Source organism: Sparus aurata, chromosome 23 (assembly GCF_900880675.1).
Source record: "Sparus aurata chromosome 23, fSpaAur1.1, whole genome shotgun sequence".
NCBI classification, from domain to species: Eukaryota; Metazoa; Chordata; class Actinopteri; order Spariformes; family Sparidae; genus Sparus; species Sparus aurata.
Window position 1 is genome coordinate 26,880,638 of NC_044209.1, and position 20,759 is coordinate 26,901,396.

The 20,759-nt window shown below is 41.4% G+C and overlaps 1 protein-coding gene across 1 annotated transcript; it reads right to left on the bottom strand.

Moving 5' to 3' along the window:
- Positions 1-121: 121 nt before the first annotated feature.
- LOC115575949 (myosin phosphatase Rho-interacting protein-like) lies at positions 122-19,937 on the bottom strand. The gene is made up of 22 exons (XM_030408383.1): positions 19,596-19,937; positions 16,073-16,150; positions 15,889-15,954; positions 15,433-15,584; positions 15,243-15,327; positions 14,581-14,755; positions 13,102-13,261; positions 11,322-11,424; positions 7,249-7,347; positions 6,484-6,540; positions 6,321-6,389; positions 6,145-6,234; positions 5,953-6,062; positions 5,161-5,671; positions 4,770-4,862; positions 2,579-4,654; positions 2,193-2,340; positions 1,894-2,011; positions 1,647-1,806; positions 1,454-1,555; positions 1,069-1,155; positions 122-895 (listed from the first exon to the last, which is right to left on the bottom strand). Exons 1-22 carry the CDS (start codon positions 19,719-19,721, stop codon positions 755-757), a joined length of 4,806 nt encoding a protein of 1,601 aa, XP_030264243.1. The 5' UTR covers positions 19,722-19,937; the 3' UTR covers positions 122-754.
- Between the last annotated feature and the right edge of the window lie 822 nt (positions 19,938-20,759).

Sequence of the window (20,759 nt, forward strand, 5' to 3'; positions counted from 1 at the left end):
GGCTGCATCTTCACAACAAAGCAAAAATAACGTGTGTAGTAGCTGTGATTTTCTTTTAATATTTCATATTCAAACTACGACAAATTTACAAACAATATGATGAGGAAAATAACAGACAGTATGAGTTTAATCAGCCAATTTGATTTAATTAATAAAAACATTTTTTTTATTAATACTGCAGTGTATAAATATAAATTACAGTTTGTGTATGACAGACACAATCTACCAGTTCACTGCCAGAAATGTTTATAAAACCATTTTTAATTTAAAAGATTTAATTGATAAAAAAAACAATAAACTTGACCAGTTTAACGACACGTACAGCAGAGGGTGAGAGGATGAAAACAACAAACATATGATGAAACACATAATTGCACAAGTCAGACAAATGTTTACAAAAACAAAATGGCTGTACAGATAAAATATACATAAACACACAAAGTGATCACTTGTTTTGTTTTTATGATAATATTTTGTAAATACGCAAAAAAAAACTGGCAGTTTCACAGGATCGTTTCAGGAGAGATCGATGCAAATTACAAACTCAGTGTCAAAAATGTTCAGACAGACGAAACACACGACATAAAACATGTTCTCTTTCTTTTAAAAACTGCAAGCTGAAAAAAAGGGGGATGGATCAGAGAGCCTGGATTTATTAAATAAGACGTCAGCCCTAATGAACGGAAAATATATTTCCTGTGGGTGAAACTTTACAGAGAATACTTTAAAGTTACAGTGAACACAAGTGAAGTGTTCACGGTGACGTGTCGCCCAGAGCGCGATGAGCGAGCCTCAGGTTCTCTCTCAGTTCGTCCATCTCTCTCTCTGTTTTCGCCCTCACCACACTCAGCTCAGTGAACATGTCCTTGTACTTCTTCGTGGCGTTCCTCTTGTCCTGAAACGTGATGTATGAAAAACCAATAAGCTCATTATTCATGTCGTTTTCCCTGCTGCATCTCCTGAAGGACACGCTCCTGAACAGCGCCGATAATATCAGTGTGCGTCTGTTTACGCATTTTATTTATTGTGTTCGTATTTATTATTCCAGCTGCTGTTTGTGAGTCTCACCTTTTGTGCCGACTGCAGTTCGTCTTTCAGAGACGTGATCTCCTGCTTCAGACACTGAACCTCAGACTCCTTCACTCGCAGAGTAATCTGAAATAAAAAGGTCAAATAATCAGCGCTCATCTTCAGAAAAGGTTTAAGAATGAAAATATGTTAATACCAACGATAGAACACATTTGAGTGCTTTGAAAAGGTTGGTGGTGAACAGTATTGTGTCTTGAGTGACATCTAGTGGACAGACACGTGAAAAAATTATCTATATAATGGTGGTTTCCTTTAAAAGGGATGGAAGGTACTGGTTAGATAACAGTTCCCTCTCATTTTCATTTGAACCGTTTCCTTCCTGTGTTTTCACATCTGAACGGGAGCGAATGAAGACGAGACTCACCTCCATTTCATACACATCCATCCCCTGATTGAGCTGCAGGGCGTCCTGTTTCGCCAGGGAACAAAGTCTGGTGATCTCTGCCGCGAGGTGACCGCTCAACTCCTGCACGAGTCGGAAAACACAGTAGTTAATATACCTCTACCTATCAGAACATGTAAAAGACGGATTAAAGGGTGTGTATCAGAGCTCTCACCTGGTTTCTGGTCCTCAGGTCCTGGTTCTCCTGCTGACACTGACACAAAGCTTTCCTCTCAGCATCCAGAGCCTGAACGAGATGTCCGTTCTCCAGACACTTCAGAGAGAACTGCTGCGACAAAACCTCGAGCTCCCGCTGGTACGACGTCAGCTCCTCACTTCACAAACACACACAGACTTTTTCGTCAGAACAATGACAGACAAAACTTCTTCTGAGAAGAAAAACCAGAACAATATGTGAATACCTGTGCTGTCTGTAAATGTCCTCCAGGTGAGATTCTCCGGTGCTGCTCTCTGACCGACACCTCTTCTCCACCTCCCTCTCCAGCTCCAGACGGTGAGCGTTCTTGATGGCTTCAATTGCTGAGAGAAGAACGAAGTGACACAAGATTTCATGAGATTGATCGAGGGATTATTGATTAAATATCAGATGCAGCTGGTACAAGTCTGAAGGTGTTATTTAACCAGAGCAGACTCATCCAAATATACACAGATAACAGACTCAAGCTCATATTGCTGACAGGACTGATGAGTCTCTCCTCACCGGTTGCCGTAGCAGCGCTCTCCTCATCCAGCAGTTGGTCTCTCTCCACCAGGAGGCGCTCTACTTCCTGTTGGTGTCGACGCTGCAGCTCCTCCACCACCTTCACGTGAGACTCCTCCATGGAGGTGAAGCCGCGCTCACATGTGACCTGGAGGAACAAGACATGATCACAAACAGCTTCTCTGTCACCCATCAGGCACAATTATCATCAAACAGGAACTTGTCTGATTTTGCGTCTGTATTTGTATCACAAATTATGATTGCCTGTCAGTTTTCAGTCTCCTTATTTCTAATAATCGGTATCAACCCTGAAAAAGTCAGAACAGTGAACCCCTCGTATCAATATGGGACAACTTCAGTGTAAAACTACAAACAGCTCTACCCACCTTCAGTTTTTCCATCTCCTTCTCATGTTGCGTCTGAGCAGAACTCATTTTTTCATCAAACTCTTCTTTCATCTCCTCCTCCATGACCGTCAGCTGCTCCTCCAGCTCCTTCACTCTTCTCCTCAACTCTAAAACTTCCTCTGTCTCTAAGCTCAGATCTGTTTCCTCGTGTGATGCGTCTTTTTTCTCTGTGGTTTCATCTTCTATCTCATGAAGACCTTCAATACCTGAAGGTGGGATTTCCATAAAGTTGAGCTCGAGGGACTCGAACATCTCTTCTTCTGGTGTTTCATCAGCTACCTGTGACTCAACGTCCGTGTCCTGAGGGTAAATCTCTTCTGTCTGGCAACACACATCCATCTTATCGCCTGAGGACGAGGATTTTTCTTCCTCTAGGTTTGACAAGACTTCTCTTATAACCCTGTTTTCTTCCATCAACTTGACACAGTTGCTGCAGATGAGAGAAGCAGTGAGCTGTTTCTGTTTGGTTTCCTCCAGCTGCTCTTCATATTTTGACTGAAGTCGGTTTAAACGGCAGCAGTACAACGCTTCAGTTGCTGCAGAGTGCATCAAACCAGACCAGGGATGCTCCGAAAAGTAGAAATTAGAGATTCTGTCGGCCATCAGCTGGAGTTTGTCCCGTGTGTAGGTGCTGACGGAGGTGGCGAGGTGGTTCAGCAAAGACATTTTCAGCTGTGTTACAACCCTGAAATGTTTCATCTCAAACATCCTGCTTTCATCTCCGGCAATATTACAAATAATATCCACATCTTTCAAACCTTCTGTCCCTTCGTCTGTCTCCGGAAGAAGATCATTCCCTAAAAGAAGCATCTGTTTCTCCATGATCATTCGTTCTGTGGCCTCAGTGAGAAGAACTTCTTCAGGATTCAGTTTGTCAAGCAGTGACCTCCAAAACTCCTCCTCCCACTTCAACCGATTCAGCACCGTCGGCTCCATCTCTCCGCTCTCCTCCTTCCTCAAACCAACATCCAACTTCTCGATTGCCTCCAGTAATTTCCCCAAAGCGTTCAGCCTCATCACCACCCCCTCGATCACTTGCTGGATTCTTTCTTCACCAGAAACACATCTGTTGCTCTCTACAACTTTCGACCTTTCCTTCTGCAACTCTTCATTCAGCCTCCTGATGTCGGCCTCCGCCTCTGCAGCTGTTTGGCGGTAAAGTTTCTCGGCCTCCTTCAGCTCCTCGTTCTGTGCCTGGAGCTCCTGGAGCTCCGTCAGCTGAAGAAGATACACCTCCTCTTTTTCTGCACTCTCGTTTTTCTCCTGTCCCGGGACGTTGAGCTGCAGCAACGCCTCCGTCTCTCTCAGATTCTCCTCCAGCGAGGCGATCAAGCTCTGGGCCTCCAGGAGCTGCTGGTTCCTCAAATTCAGCTCCCTCTCCAGATCTCCGCCCCCTGTTTGTTCCAGCTGCTCCACCTCAGGGAGGTGATGTGGTTCGGTGTACCTGCTGCTGAGCTCTGCTTTCAGTCTCTCGATTTCGCGGTCGGCCTCCGTCAGCTGGTTTAGCATCTCCTGGTTGCGCTGGTTGAGAGCCTCGTTCTGGCTGGTGAGCAGCTCCACCTCCTGGGAGAGCCTCCTCACCACCGCCTGGTCTGGAGGGATGTGGTGCTCCGCGCAGCCATTCAGCAATGCGTTGTCTTCCTCTTTGGGCTTCTCCAGGATTAAAGAGCCATAATCACTGTTATTTATTTGTGTTTCTGAGCCGACAACCTGCTGCTCTTCTCCGTTCAGCTCATTGTGGTGGTTGGTTTCTCCGTCACTCTGAGAAAATACAGGTGATAATAAAGGTGAAACTTCTGTCTCGGGAAGTAAATCCCTCAGTTCCTGTAAGTTTCCCTCTGTGTCGTGCAGCCAGATTTGGGGCGTCTGAGGTGATAATAAAGGCGGCTCGAAGCTGAGCTGCTCCTGCATGCTCTGTCTGATGATGTTCTGCTGTTGTAGGAGCTCTCTGGTTTCCTTATACGTGTCTTTCAGGGTCTGTGTGTGGCTGTTTAACGGGTTGTCGTTTGTGTCCAACAGGCAAAAATCTGCTGCAGAACTCAGAGGAGGGTCCAGCTTTAGAAAGGACAACAGACAAGGAAGAAAAAACAGAAGGATTAGCTGCTAAGGCACAGAAAAATATATCAAAAACTGTGAAAATAAAGAAGCTGAGGCCCAAACTGTGTCAGACCTGCTGCTGGTAATATCCTGCTGTACTCAGCTGAGCCTCAAGCTTCAGCCGGCGATGCTCCGACTCTGCCAGCTGGGCCTTCAGATCCTCCACCTTCAAAAGATTAAGTCCAAAATTCAGTTGTTTTAATCTCCAACTCTTAAGAAACTTTTTTGTCTCTTGAGCTGCAGGATGTTTTATGTCTTCAGCGAGTTAATGTGAGGTTTCAGTAGAATTTGGGTTGATGAGCGAGGTGACATCGACCCAAAGAGCCTAAAAGAAGCTAATAGGCTTGTGACTTTTCTCTTTGGTTTCACAACAGTAAGCATTACACAGAGACCATTTAATATCTAATATCCATTAAAAAAATATGTATATCTGTGTGCATGTGGACGGGGCTTGAAGCACTCACCCCCTTCCTGTAGCTGTCCAGCAGCTTCTCCATCTCCACAGACTCTTTCTCCTCATTAAACATCGGCACCGTCCTCTCCAGCCTGAAAATGGTCTTCTCCACCAGCTTCCAGCACTCCTCGATGTCTTCCTCCACTTTCAGCTGTGATTTTGGACTCAGTGATCTGATGCCGTCATCTTCTGTATCGTCTCCGATCCCCTCCCAGCCCAGAGAGATGCCCAGCATGCTCTCGTACCTCCTCCTCCTCTCCTCCCTCCTCTTCCTCCTCTCCAGGTCGGCCAGCTCCAGTGAGCACAGAGTTTTGGTCTTCTGAAGATCAGTGTCCAGATTCGGCTTCTTCTTCTGAAGCCTGAACTCGGCCCAGTCGAAGGTTTTGTAGCGTCCTTCGCGCCGTCGCTCCATCACAGTCCTGTGTTTGGGGTCTCTGTCTGTGGAGAGGTCAGCGGAGGGAGAGTCCTGAGTCACGTCTGGTTTGGGGAGAGCTTCAGGTGGACCGAGGTGACCAGGTAGACTGTAGACAACGAGTAGGTGTGTTAAGAGAGCGGACAGGAAATTATCAACTTGTAAAGAACAGTTCTGTAAGTCTTATTCAGTTTAATTTGTCTCATTTTAACTTCAGAAAAGTAAAGAATTTCCAAAATAAATTGTAAACAAACTAACAAAACAACAAAGACACCTAAGCATTCACAGTATTCTTTTCTTTTTTTATGATAAAAACAAAATAAAAATGTAGATTCACTTGAATTTTCATGCAAAACTGGACATTTTAAATGTATGTGAACTTGACTTCACCTGGCGACATCGGGGGCGTTAGCTGGATGAACGTTTTTCATCAGAGCCTGGATCCAGTTCTTACGAATCCCCGAAGTCATGGCTGACAATGTGTAGACACCTTTAGGGGTCTAAGACATAAAGCAAGAACACTTAACCGATTGTCTCTATCGGGCAGAAGTTAGATGTTTTGTCTGTAAACTGTTTTCTTACGTGGATCTGAAAGCCGTAGTTTCTTTGCACCTGGAACTCAGACACATTAAAACACTTTGTCAGGTCGATTTCTCCCTCGAGTTCTGAAGCCTGAGGAGAGAAAACGAAACACATTTTAACATCTTCATAAAGGAAACAGTTCTCATTTGTGGTCTATTGAACTAATATCAAAATACCTCCTCAGCTATTGAGTCCTTGTAGAACCTCAGACTGTCAGTCGACAGCACAAACCAGAATTTCTTCCACTAGAGGGAGGCAGAAGACAAATTAACATTAACGTGGACAAGAAGATGTTAACAAATCTCATGTGAAGAGATAAATTAGATCAAACTAGTTTACCTGATCGTTTTCATTCAACTTCACCATCCAGCCTTTTTTGAAGTTTAATAAATCAGGCTGTAAAGAAAACAATGTAAACATTAATATAAAGAAACAATAACAGTCATCAGACTAAATGTAAAAACTGTGAATGAACAGTTGTATTTGATTGTGTCACTTTGTATTTAAGATGATCTGGTTTGTAATGAGTTATTTATGTGTAATTCATCTAATTGTAGTTAATATGTGAGACAATTCCTGTTTATAAGTCCATTTACTAAAGGTTATTTCCCACATTTCAGCAGCTAAAGCAACGATTTTTACTTAAAAGCGATCTAAATAATGTCTTTTCAAATCCACCTGGGATCTAAGGGCTTCTCTGGATTACGCCGGATGAGCTGCATTATGTTGGGTTTGCTGTTTTTACATTTTAAAACACGTCTCCAGCCACTTCAGTTGTTAAGGAGAATGCTACAACCATCAGTAATCCAGCTGATCTCTCGGTCCACATACTGGTAATCTTGTCACTTGTTTCTAGACACTGCTTCACCTCCCATGACAACATTTTTCCTGCATGTCTGTCTGAAATGTTTGGTGGACTAAGAAACTTCATCTGACTTTCCATCAGCACATTCTTGGGTGAACTGTTCCTTTAAGGGTTACCCCTCACTATAGTTTGCAGCAGAAGTGTGTGACGCTGCCTTTAATTTACAGACACAAATCATTTGTGTTTAGTTTTTTGTATTTGCTGAAAACTAAAGTGTAATTCGTGTGTTTGTGACTGACCGTCATGACGGTGTCTGATGTCCTGCGGTCCAGAGAGCGGGCCCGTCTCTGAGGTGGCGGTGCCGTGAGCTGGACTATGTCTCCACATGACTGCAGCTTCTGTGAAGAAATCAGACGATCGTGAAACAACTCTTTTCATCACCAGAATATGTTTTCAGGTTTGCACTGATGTGAAGACGTGACGTGTTTTCTCAATCGGGACGGTGGCAGTTTGTCAGCGCCGCCTGCATTCCATCAACCAGAGTAACCGATAGTCTGGATCCTTGGCAGAGCTGTCAGCTGTAAGGATTAGGCCTGCTGCAGAGCACCGCGGGGAGCCTTTTCTACACTGCCTGTTAAACTCTTACCACTGAACTGCACATGGATGACTGCATTTTGGCTGTGGAATGCATGAAGAGGTTTTAGAGGCTACATAATCCCTGGTACTCTGCAGCTTTTTGTCTTACGTTTCAGAATGATGCTACGAGTCCGTGACTCGTGCTTCTTACGCTCATGTTTCATGCTGCCTCGACGGCACGTATCAGAGTCTCTTTCAAGTCTGGATTACACAGCATTTAATGAAACAAGGGTACGTTTTTTGTTTACTCGAGCCTCTGCTATTCAAAAGATTCATTCTTCCCTCTTATATAACCACTTTAACAGGAAAAAAAATGACCACTTTAATCGTTACAGAACATTCTTTGTGTTTTTTTTTTCTTCTTCTGGCATTTACGTTGAAAACTATCCAAGGACACAACACACGGAGGAACACAGTGATCCGACTGCTGTGTGAACTCCTTTTTTCCTTCCAAACAATCGCTGACCGCTGCAGACAGAGCCGGTCCTCTGTCTTGTGAAGAAGCCTCCCGAAGCCGTAGGGGGGGAGGGGGAGGGAGCCAGGGGGAGGAAGAGGAGGCCGTCTTGGGAATCTCAGCTCAGAGGCCTGAATGAACTCCGGACAGGCTCTTTTGACCTTCTCCTGGCTACCAAAACAAACGCACCCTAAGACACATAAATCATCACGTGGGATAAAATGTCCTGCTGCTTCATTTAAAAAGACAAATCCTCTGGAATGAGCCAGTCTGTTTAATCAAAGATTAACAGCTGCCACAGTGATGACCATCTGTGTTGCTCTGTCAAGACGATTGTACTGTGACTGACTGTTTCTACATCAGCTTCGGCCACCCAGAGGCGTTTCATGACGCTGACTCACTCAGTATTGTCTTGAATTAACCAAAGTAACCAAGATTAAAGTGTTTTGTAACTCAGATCTGACATGAGCAGACCTGAAACATCGAACACTGATCTTGTCAACTGTAGTATTCCTCCTCGTTCTTTGCCAACAAAAATAAAGACAGATTTTGGTCAAGTTTTTATCTGTTAAACTACATTTCAGGCTTATTACCAATAGACACCTTACAACCACCACTTAGTCCTGCGTCTCAGTTTTGCACATTTCTCATCTAGGCGTTGGTGTCCTGATTGTTTTTGATCATTTCAACTCGTTACAACTCATAAACGCTAACAAATATGTATTGAAGCAGGATTCTTTGCCTGTTTAAATGTGCGATTTGTGTTCACTTTTGGAAATCCCATGATCTCCTGAAAGCATTTACGTTAGCTCACTTTGCCTTGCTGACTCAACTTTGACTAGAAATCATTGCTAGGTCGTTGCTAAAGGGAAGGTCATTAAATACAGGAGTCTGCTGACGTGACTGACTGTTTTCCAGTTCTTAGTCAGACCCCATGTATTTCCATCAAAGCAAGCAATTAGCATTACACAGTGTTTTGAAAGCTAATTGCCCAGTAACATGAGTAAGTTTTGATTATATCCTTTTTGTCTGCTGGTAATAGTTATATAACCGCAATATTACCGGAGAGGTTGAGCTTTCAGGTAGGTCTGTTAATGCCATCAGTGACTACTGATGATGTCTGAGGATCTTCAAGAGTTGTCTCATTTCAAAAAGGGGCAGATTTCCAACACTACCACCTCGTTACGCTGCTCTTAGTGGCAATGAAGCGCTCCAAAAAGAGTGAACAACTTTGCATACTGATAACGTCACAGTAATGTATTTAAGATGTCCGTGCCGTCTCTCCATTGCGTCATCTAAAAAAGTTGCTGACCAACAGATTAAGTCATAGTTTTCGTGTTGTTTTCATGTCTGTGTTGGTCACTAGTAATTGATTTAATCACTCCCTGATGTCTAACAAAGTAAACCTGGATTAACTGGTCATATCCTTTTATGTAACACCCTGTAGACTGTTTATGCCTCATGTTTGTGTTTTGGTGATACTGTCACACACACACAGACAGACACTTGTTCAGGTATACTCACCTCTCACCTTTAATCACTACAGTCTCGCCTGACAACACACTGACTATCATCCACAAACAGATGTGCACTTGGGAGGGAGCTGCAGATGGAGGCACGACTCTTTCAGCCTTTTATCGGGGTCATTAAACACCGTCACCGCCATCGTTAAGTGAGTATGCAGTTTCTCGGCAGAGTTTTGAGATTCTCGTAAAGAGTCCTTGAGAGTCACAGCTCCCTCACACTGTATCTTGTTTCAGGTCTGAGGAATCCCTGGAAAAAATCTGTAGGAGGAATGTCGTCTCCCAGATTACAACACACAACAGGAGGCGGCCTGAACTCCTTCAGGGCATCAAAACCAGTTCTCTTCGCAAACAAAATGCAGCTCTGAGTGAATCACCGCCTCTCTCCCACCTGCTGACACATGCACCCACACACACAGGAAACACATGCCTTGACACGGCAGGGATCGACTCGTCCACGCGTTTCATGCCAAACTCTCATCACCTTCTGTATTGCGAGCCACTGAAACACTTGAATGAAACCGGTCCCATGTTTACACTCACTGGCTGACTGATGGAAACAGTCTGAGCGAGGAATTTGAGATATTTACTTGTCCAGCCGTTCACAGTGTTTGATCAGGTCAGAGCCGTGTCGTTAAAGTGACGTCTTTCCCTGTAAAACACCTGGATGTGTGAGTCATGTTCAAGTCCAGTCCAGCCCAAAACTCAGCCCAGTACAGACCGGATAGTGACTGGTCTGAATCACGACCAACCCACGTTAAGATTAATCAGCTTTAACTATTTATAGTTGTGACATCACATGACAGCAAACGACCACAGTCAGGTGACGGTTTCTAATTGTTGACAGTGATGTTAAACCTATTTTCTTATTTTAACGACTACAGATTTTGATCGATGCAATGCATTAAATTATTTCACACAACTATGAATGTAAGAAGTCGTATGAGCAATTTTATTACGAGATTTTATTGTACTGTGTTGGCTTCTTTAAACAATTGCTGCCTTTTGAAACAGAAATAATATATCAACCAAATAACTGAGTACGAAATAATTAATACAAAAAAGTTCTGTAAAAATTAAAGAAATGAACTGAGAACATCTCTTTTCAGGTTTTATGCCCTTGAGGGAATTACATCATGTTTTGGTAGGTGTTAATTTATAAATAGTCTAATGCTTTATTTACTGCTTTGTTGCTGTTGGTTTACACTACACTGACAGATAATATGTAAGAATTCTGCATTAAAATGTCGAAAAACCACAAGTTTACTCAAGGCAACTCCTTTTTTAACTCGAGCCAAGTTTCCTTTGGTAATCATTCACTGCCGGGAGAGCATAGTCAGCAAACAAGGCTTAATTTAGGGCGGATAAAACTTTTAAATATTACCTCATCTGTAAACACTTGTCACCTTAGTCACAACAGATAGATTATCATCTGGGATGGTTGTTATTTAATGGTGGATTAATCACCAACATAACAAGTTTGACCACAGGATCATTTGTGTATACTTGCCTTACTCATGCAGCGTTTTATCTGCTCAAAACAGCAGGATTACTTTACTACATTAGCCGTGAGCTGACATTTGACAGCAACAGTACAGGAGTGACTGTGTATTTGAATTCAGTTGAGCCTCTGACTCAACTCAGCACTCAGCAGAGACTCTGCTCCTCTCTTTCTTTTCTCTTCTCCTCTTTGTATGGATAGACAGTTCAACCTATGTGGAGTAAACTGTAATATTAAACGTGCACTTTGTGTTGTTACCTCTCTTTGTTTGCTGGTGCGAGCTTCACTCCTGCCCTTCCTGGAAGCAGCCGTCCCATCCTCCCGTTCTTTCTCCTCCAATCGCAGCAGCCTCTCTGTCGGGCTGAAAAACATGAACAGGTAATTAGAAAAAAAACTTCACCTGGGACAAAAACACTGTGTGTACAGTACATGTGACCCTGCTAACAGTCAGGTGGTTCTGACATCATCTGCAGCAGCGTAACACTGAGGATGACAGCTTGATAATAGACTCCAAACAGCACCTGAGCAGCAGAAAAGAGCCCAGAGGACACTCAGGACAGATCTGTCTCAGAGTGTCACCACGGCTGTTGTTGCTGCTGTGAGACTGAATGGTATCTGACATCTTCACACTGGTGTCAGAGGTGTTTAGTGCAGGAAATACACAGGTCCGAAACCCCAAAGTAATCTGAAATAATGTGAACACAACTAGGAGACGATGAAAAACAACGCTGTCGGGTAAAAGTTCAGGATCTATGGATATCTAGATAATGTTATTTTGAATTCTTTAAGTTTTGATAATCATGTAGTGAAATAATATTGTGACACCACAATATGCTATGAACCAAACTTCATAGCATATCCAACATATCATCGAGATATTTTCACCTAAAAATAAAGATAATGACTTATTATTCATCCTCTGGGGATCATGAATGTCTGTACCAAACGTCATAACAATCCAACCAGACGTTGAGATATTCCTTTCTGGAGGTGTTGGATCCAGAGCCAAGCCAACAGCATGGCTAACAATTATAGATTCAGGCCATATCTAAATAAACAACTTGTACAAACAAGATGGAAGTGACATAAAAATATTAAATACACCACATTCTTATACACTAATTGTACCATCTAGTAACAGTTATTAATTCAGTTAAGTTAGAGAAATCCCCTCAGAGTACTTCTGTATTTAGGAACTTTCTTTGTTAGCTTGCTAGCTGCAACACTGAGTTCACCTCATTCTTAAATGTGGATACTTGTTAAAAATGATGTGTCGAGATCATCAAATAATAACAATGGGAGATTTTTCTGTTTTCAGAATATTTGACAGGGTATGTTACAACAACTGAACTGATGTTGAACTCTGTCCTCATGTTTGGACCTCAGCCAGCTAAGATTCTTTTTCGCGTTCAGAACGTCATAAATACAGTAACGTCTTGATGTTTTACTGTCGCTCTGCCTCCGGTGGCTGCGAATAGCTCTGTGCCCTCAAACTGAGCTTTAAGCTGAAGTCTCCTTCCTCTGACAGGCAGGCAGACAGACAGCATTAAAGGTCCTGAGAAACAATGCAGCAGATATCTAATTACACCAGCCTTTTGGAATTTCTGGCCTTATTTGGGGGGCAAAAGTATTTTCTGTTTTTTGTTTCCCAAAAAGGCAATGAGTGAAGAAGTGATGTATTCTGTCCACGTGACCCGTTTACATGCTGCTGGGGCACAAACTGGGAGGGTTTCTGTAAGCTAAATTTAAAAATGCGGCAGTCAGATCTCTAATGGAGGGGTAGAGCGTGAGCCTTTGATCTGGTGTTTAGCGGTGTGTGATGGCTGTTCGGCTTTATACTGGGGGGGAAGCAGAGAGGCAGTGGATGTCCTTTGTGCTAATTGCTTGCACATTTACCCCTTTTCCTCTGCCAAGGCCCTTTAAAACGGCTGTAACCAAGAGAATACAGCAAACACATGAATATAAACACCAGACTGCTGCCAAACACAACATATAGAAGACTGATTTACACATACTATCATCAGTATTCATCTCTAACCTTTTGTCCCGGCTCTGGTTCTTGTTGTTTGTTGATGTTTGGTTGTTGTTTGACTCGGTCAGCTGGTTGTTACTGTTTCCACTGGACACCAAGTCCAAGGAGCCAAGTGGACAAATGAGTGAGTCTCTGGACACCGGGCTCAGGAAGGTGCATGTGTCGCCTGGATGTAGAAAGAACCAAAAAAAGGTTTCTGTTAGACATACTGAGGGCTGGAGCTGTTTTTGGAGGCCATTTGTGCTCAAATGTCTCTTTAACACAAAACCCTGACTCTCTTTAAACAGCCAGCAGCCAACAAGCTGGATGAAATCATTCTTTTTTAATCACTGTCAGGGTTCAGTCTGCAGCCAGTGGGACAAAACCTCCATTGTTATCCCTCTTTAACAGTTTACTAAATCATTTATTAGGAAATTACCTTCAAGTTAAAGAAAGCAGCTCAATCAGTTTTTCTAGATAATGAGATAAAATACAAATGGGTTTGAAGGGATTAATTTGTGGTTGATTTGTTTTGGTAACGACGATAGAACTGAAAACCGTTTCCTGTTTCATGTGACAGATAACTTATCATTCTGTCTGAGCGTTCACTAACACAATTATAATGAGAGAACCAACTACAAAGACAAAAAACATCAACAGAAATCAACATGGTGAACTGAAGAGGACACAAACAGGAGGAGGAAACACACATCTAATCTAAACATGACTTTGACTTGATGATTAGTTTTTTCTTTGATGCTTAACACATTTTAACTCATGTTATTTGAGATAAAAGAAGAAGCCCGAGTCAGAAATTAATGTATTTAGGAGTACTCCTTTCACACTGTCTGTTTAAGAACCTGTCTGGAAAAGTCCTTAAACAATCTATTGATTGTAGCTGGAATTCAATGACAGAGCATAATTCATTAGTGCCTGTTTGTCCCTCAGAGGATCCCTTGTGTCTCTAATGAAGCAGCCTATAGGCACAGTCAGCAGGAGTTAATCCAGCTCTTTATTACAGGACCTTTCAGACCCTGCAGTAAGTCTGACGCCAGATAGGAGCTGCTGTCCACTTTGTCGCAGCACAAAGCTCCAGTGACGACGAGTACCTGTCCTGTGCTGGCCGTTGAGCCTATTAGGACGCGTTTAAGAGCTCTTTTATGGATCATGTTTGACTTTTATGATGCCTGAAGGTTAAAGACGTTTCCTCCGGTCTCACAGTGTGTTTCTGTCTGTGTTTATGTAACTCTGCTTCCTGTTAAAAACTCCTCCAGCTCGGTTCCCAGGATGACCCATCAGCTCTCAGTCAACTGGTTCAACAAGGGTTAAATGAAATGTATAAGAAGCTGTAAGTGTGTGAACATCTGCAGGATGTTAGGACAGTGAGAGAGGACAGGAAGTGGCTGTGATTGGCCGATGGACATGAAAGCTTCGGTATGTGTGTGTGTGTGTGTGTGTGTGTGTGTGTGTGTGTGTGTGTCTGTGTGTGAGATGCTTCTGCAGCACCTGCAGGGGTCCGTTTCGAGCCCGAAGGATCTGTGTCTGTGACGGTCCACATGGGGGTCTCACCCGGTCCTCTACCCTGCTGGTCTTCCTGCCACCGACTGCAGCTGGACTCTGAAGTGATCTCCGAGGACGGAAAACTGGGATCAGTTGCAGCCACCTTTGCTGGACTGGGTTCCTAATGTTTACATAGGAAAACAAAAAAGATAATTAATTTTCAATATATTTATTTTTACTTGAATCCTTTCAAATATATTTGCTCTTCATATAGTTTGATATTTTAATTCTAAGCAGCACATCTGTCAGCTGGATCGTTACGTAAAACATGTCACAATTCTCCAAATCCATGCAAAAAAAAATAAAATAATCCACATTAAAACAACTAAAAGTTTAATACAAAAGATGGAATTTTTGTTTGTTACACAGTTAGTTTTTTCAAGTTTGTCCCAAGTGAACCCTCCTCTTAAAGAAATCAATAAAGGATCTCTGAAAAACCAGTCAGCTGTTTGTCTTGGCACACGCAGGATTAATGTCTGGAAGTGCAGCTTCTAGTAATCGGTAAGCTAGCTGTGTCGTCTCTGAAGTGTTTTTCTTTTCCCTACGGACACGAGCAATGTGAATATCTCAGATACTGCATCTGAATTTAATGAGCAAAATGTTGCTACCTGGGTGGCAACAGGCTCCACTTTACGTTTTTTCTTCTGATTCTGCTTGTTAGTCCGCAGATACACAGAAAGCTGCTCACTCCACCTGGTTAACAAAGACAGAAACAGCAGTAACACAACATTAGTGAGGCGGGCTACAGGAAGCCTCATTATTTCCTGCTCCTGTGATTTTCTCCAGTTTTATACCGACCCGTTTATGATCTCTTTATTGTCTCCACGGATGAATATTTCCTGCTCCGACGTGACGATGCAGAGAGCGTTTCTCTGTCCCGTCCTGGGCTCGGCATCAGTGATGTCTGTGCACAGATTCAGGTTCACTGTTCCCTGTGGTAATGTGCTCGGCTGGAAGAGAATCAGAGCATGTGAATTATTCTGGTTATTAAACAGAAAGTAGTTTGTGGTGTTAAGTGTGCACTGAGAGAGATGAGGGGAGAGATTTGAGGGGATCACAGAGAGAGGGGGATGTGTGCATTAGAGGCTAAGCCCAAATCATCTGCTGTGGTTCTGCACACGACATCTGGCCTAAAGATGCCGGCTGATCCCAACAAACTGTAAATGCAGATGCACGTACAGAGCAGGATTTACTGTACACACTGTATATCTTTTTCTAGAGTTCAAAATGTGTTTTTCTGTCACAGTTTCTTACCTGTTCATCCAGCGCGAACCTCAGGCTGCCGTCTTCATACAGGATGAAGAAGCGTCGCTGCCATTTCTGACATTCAGAGACACAAAAAACTGAAATCACCACAGCACCATTTTTCTTCAGGAAAAAAAGCCACACAAAGAGCTGATAGATATGTGACTTTCTGCTCAGTTTCATCATATCTTACCCTTGACCTCTGCATCGGGTTGTCAAAATCTGTCCCCTCAGGAGCCAAACACAGCCAGCCTGCATAGATGGGTTTAGCCTGTAATTCAGGGGGGTAAAAGAAGAATGGCGCTCATTCAGCCTTGTTTTGAAGCTCGGGATGCAAAGATATATCAGCTGATAGGTCCTTGTTGACTGCTCGTAAGGTCACGCAAGAACTGGACAATACTTATCATTGAGTATGTAGCTGTATAGCCGAGTAAAAAGGCTTTCGAAGCAGGACAATTTCATACATTTCAAAAGATGTAATGAAAGGCTGGATGACTTCAGAGCAGTTCAGTTATTTTACAAAAGGGGAAACAACAAAAACAAAATAAACCACAAAAATAAAACATCGAAATCGGCTTTCGCCCCAAATTGTGTTTCTAATCATCTGTTTCGGCCCAGACTTTTACATTCAGTGCATCGCCAGCTGAGGCACAGACTGTGATCATCCAACAATGAGTCAGTTCTAGAAACTGTTTATATAACCCATTCATTGCTTAAGTATTTTTTTCTGCCAAAAATGCCAAACATTCCCAAGTTCCTGCTCCTCAAATGTGATGTTTCACATTTTTCATTGACTTATTTGATAATAAATCAGGTTACTCTGGGTTTTAGGCTGGTGGAAAACTATAGAGCCAATCCCAATGTTTATTTACAAAAACTAGTAGACTGAACCCCACATCACTCATTAGCTCACATACAACTTCATTGTTTTTTCAAAGTGTATACATCTAAATAATCTAAAATGCAGGTTTGATGCTGAAAAATATCCCAGGTCAAAACAAATGATATCAGTATTTGTGTATGTGGCTCGAAGCAACAAGAAACATTATTTAGCTATAGTCCCTTTATGCTACCCACACACACATACACAACAAAAAACAACAAAAAAACACTATTTAGATGAATTGATAACAACATTTCTAATGTCCAGCATCCTTTCCATTACATACTGTACATGCCAAATGTACATGTTGACTTCAACCTTCTTCTGTAAGACTTTTCTAATCTTTGAGACTGCACGTGAAAGCAGCATTGTGACAAAGCATTCAATCAAACCACACTTTTAACTCTAGACTGCTACATCCAAAAGGAAAATAAAACATTGACACGTACAAAACAACAAAATAAATGCAGTATGTTTGAGTTGCCCAGAACCCAAACACATTCATTTTACTATTCCACAAGATAAAGAAATCAGCAAATATGCACATCTGAAACGCAAGTAAGTGAATGTGTTCAAAAATGACTTTCTCTTTCAACTGACTCATCTTACTTGCGTTTAATGTCTACAAATGGAAGGAGAAGTTATGCCACTGAAGACAAAGAGGAGGTATAACTTATTAAAAAAACCTTGTGGTATTAAGAAATGTCAAGTCAAGTCAAGACAATTTTATATGTACAGCGCCAAATCACAACAGAAGTTATCGCCTGACACTTTTAATATCGAGCAGGTCAAGACCTGCACAGAACTTTGCTGACTATGAAAGCAATATGTGCACAGTGGTAAAGTATTTCACAACGTGTTAAAACAGAATAAAGATGCTTCACATTAATAGAAAAATACAGCCTTTTCTCTGAGCTCAGATGACAGTCACAGTAATGTATAGTGTGTGGCGGACATGTAGAGTGTTTGCAGGTTGGGCAACGGCGCTGAAATTACAGGGCTCAGAGGAACCAGGCAGGGGGACGGAGAGTAATAACATATTTCAACAATTTGAGGCATGTAGGATCCGTCATGATGCTGACATCACCTCCACATGACAGACGTGCAGGAACAATGTTTTCAGAGGTGGTGAAACAGAGTGTATAGAAACAAGTGAAGGACATGTCTATTCTGCTAAAATGAGAGAAGATTAACAATATGTGCGCTGAGAGATCATTTGAATAATTGATTAATTCTTTGTGGTATATGCAGAGGGGCTCTGGGAGATGTGGTGGAAAAAAAAACATTTTTTTTTTTTTCAGTTGCAGCATTCTCCTAAACAACTGAAGTTAAATGCAACCAGAAAAAATATAAAATGCCTCCAAACAGCTTGTCCAGTGTAATCGATGTCTAAAGATCCCAAATTGATTTAAAAAGACATCATTCACACAAAGTTTTAAGCAGAACTCGTCACTGTAGCCGACTGTAGGTTTAGCGCTCACCCTTTCTGAAGTGACTGCAGCAGCTCAACTATGTTGAGGGTGTAAAATAACATTGTTTTAAAATCAGTTTGGGATCCCGGGGCTTCCAGAGGATTGGTTATGAAAGACGAGCGGTATTTAGCCATTTTTGTTTTTTCCCCCCAGCTGTTTTAAAACAAGTCTCCAGCTACTTCAGTTGATTAGGAGAATGCTGTGATGCTCCACAAATGTTTTGTGGACTACGAAACTACAGCCTGACAGATATAATACATCAGTTGGCCAATAGTGGTTTATGTATGTTGTCTGATATCCAAGAGAGGTTTACAGTTTCATTGCACTGATGTCATTTTAGACGGCAAAGTTTATTGTTAAACTGTAAAATCTCCGGCCTCTGTTACATATCTTTATCACAAGTGTGAAGGGTAAAAAAAAGATTCTGATATCGATATACGGGTCGATTATGAACACATTTCTTTGCAATGATTCTACAACTGTAAGAACTGGAAAGTTTCACAGTTGAACAACAAACTTTAACAACTAAATGACATCAGTGCAATGAAGTAGTAAACTTAACAGGGGATTTACAATTCTAAATCAATTTACAAAAAAATAGGTTTCCATATCTGCACTTATTGGACAACAAATATGCCTATAATGTCATACTGTCACACTAAAAAGCTGATTTTATATGAAACTTGATGTCATTTTATCTTTTTCCATGCTGACTCAGAATCCACTTTTGACAGACATCACATTAATGATTGGAAAAATTCATCCCAAAAACAGAGACAGTTGGCTAAACATCCTTTCATGAGCCATTTTTCCACAATAATACTATCATTTTCAAACGTTTTGATCCTTTTAGTAAAAATCTAATTTAAATTTTAGGGTTTAAAAAGTAAAAACACATTCCTCTGCTCCTCTTCCTTCAGTAAAGAGGATTAAATATACGACCCTGCACTTTGTCTGACCTCCTCTCGCTTGAGAATAATTTGTCTTCAGTCACTAAATTTAACAAAATTGTAGATTTTTCACGCAGCTGCGATTAATGAACCAGTTAGTAAATAAAGTACAGCAGCAGATAGCTTGAATTAAACCTTAAATTCAACATTTTCACGTAGAATGTGAGCTAAAATGTGCATTAATTAACCGTTAAACGTTTCTAGAAGATAGCTAGCCAAATACTAAGAAATAAGAGTCGATAACTAAGCTAGTCACGTCGAATGAATTACAGAAAGTTGATTTCGATGTGATAAAATATGTCAAAACTTAATTTTAAAGACGTATTTTTAGGGTGAAACTCCGCCAATCTTTGAATTAATCGACCAACTGTCACATTAACTGAATTAAAGTGAAGTTTAACGTTGACTGACCTGCTCCATGTCATGGTCGTTCAGCAGATGAAGCTCTCGGGACTTGAAGCAGTTCTGACATTTACTTTTATTAAAAATGTTCGCTTGAAATTTGTTACACGGACTCGTCGCCTTCTCCCCCGACATGTTTCAGCCCGCGTCGCTTCTCCTCTGCCGGTGAATAGTTCCAACACAGTCCGCTCTCCTGCTCCGGTCCCTCCGGCATTGAATGAAGAAGACGAAGGAGAAGAAGAAGAAGTAGAAGAGGAGAAGAAGAAGAAGAAGAAGAGAGGGAGGAGGAGGCGGTTTACCCTCAACATCTGTCAAACACAGCGCGAGCTCTCTGTTGACTGCTGTCGTCATGGATGCGTCACCTGACGTGACAACATCCGGTCGCAACCGACAAAATAAAACTGAATATCAAAATAACAACTGTCATAGTCTTTTGAACTTTCTTTTTTTTCCTATGTGTGCATATTTTCGTGAATAAATAAATATAAATAAAACACGTAAGAGAGATATCACACAAAGCGATAACATCTTTATTTATAAGCATTAAGTTATATAATTATTTAGACACTAATGTATTTCATTTTCTCCCTAAAAAAACCTTCCAAACAGTGGGATACAAGAATATATAATACATGTTTAAAAAAAAGTTTACAAAATGAAACTCAGACAAGAAAAAAGTAATACAAAAATACACAATATATAACAGTAATTAAATTCAGTATACATACTTGAACTTTATTAGGTCGTTGGTAGGGCTACTGTTATTTGTCCAACAATAATAGTAGAAATATATGCAATTCAAGGGTGAATAAGGCATAACAGAAAAAAAGACCATTGATTATTAAAAAAAATGATGATGAAGGGTAGTCATCATGTACCATTTACATACATTATGGAATATTATGCTTAGTTTATGGATTCATTAGCATTTAATGATATTATAAATATATACATACATATTGATTGAAAATAAAAAGATCTGTCATTAAATTTAGTATTGTGCATTTAAACATTTTGCAAACACAATGAAAAGATCAATTAAATTAAATTCTGAACAGCAGACGCTATACAACACCACATCTTTATTTATATTGCAATGGAAAACTTACAGAAATACTTCATTTAAAATATCTTCTTTCAGCATAAAGTCCTCAGACAGACCATTTAACATCA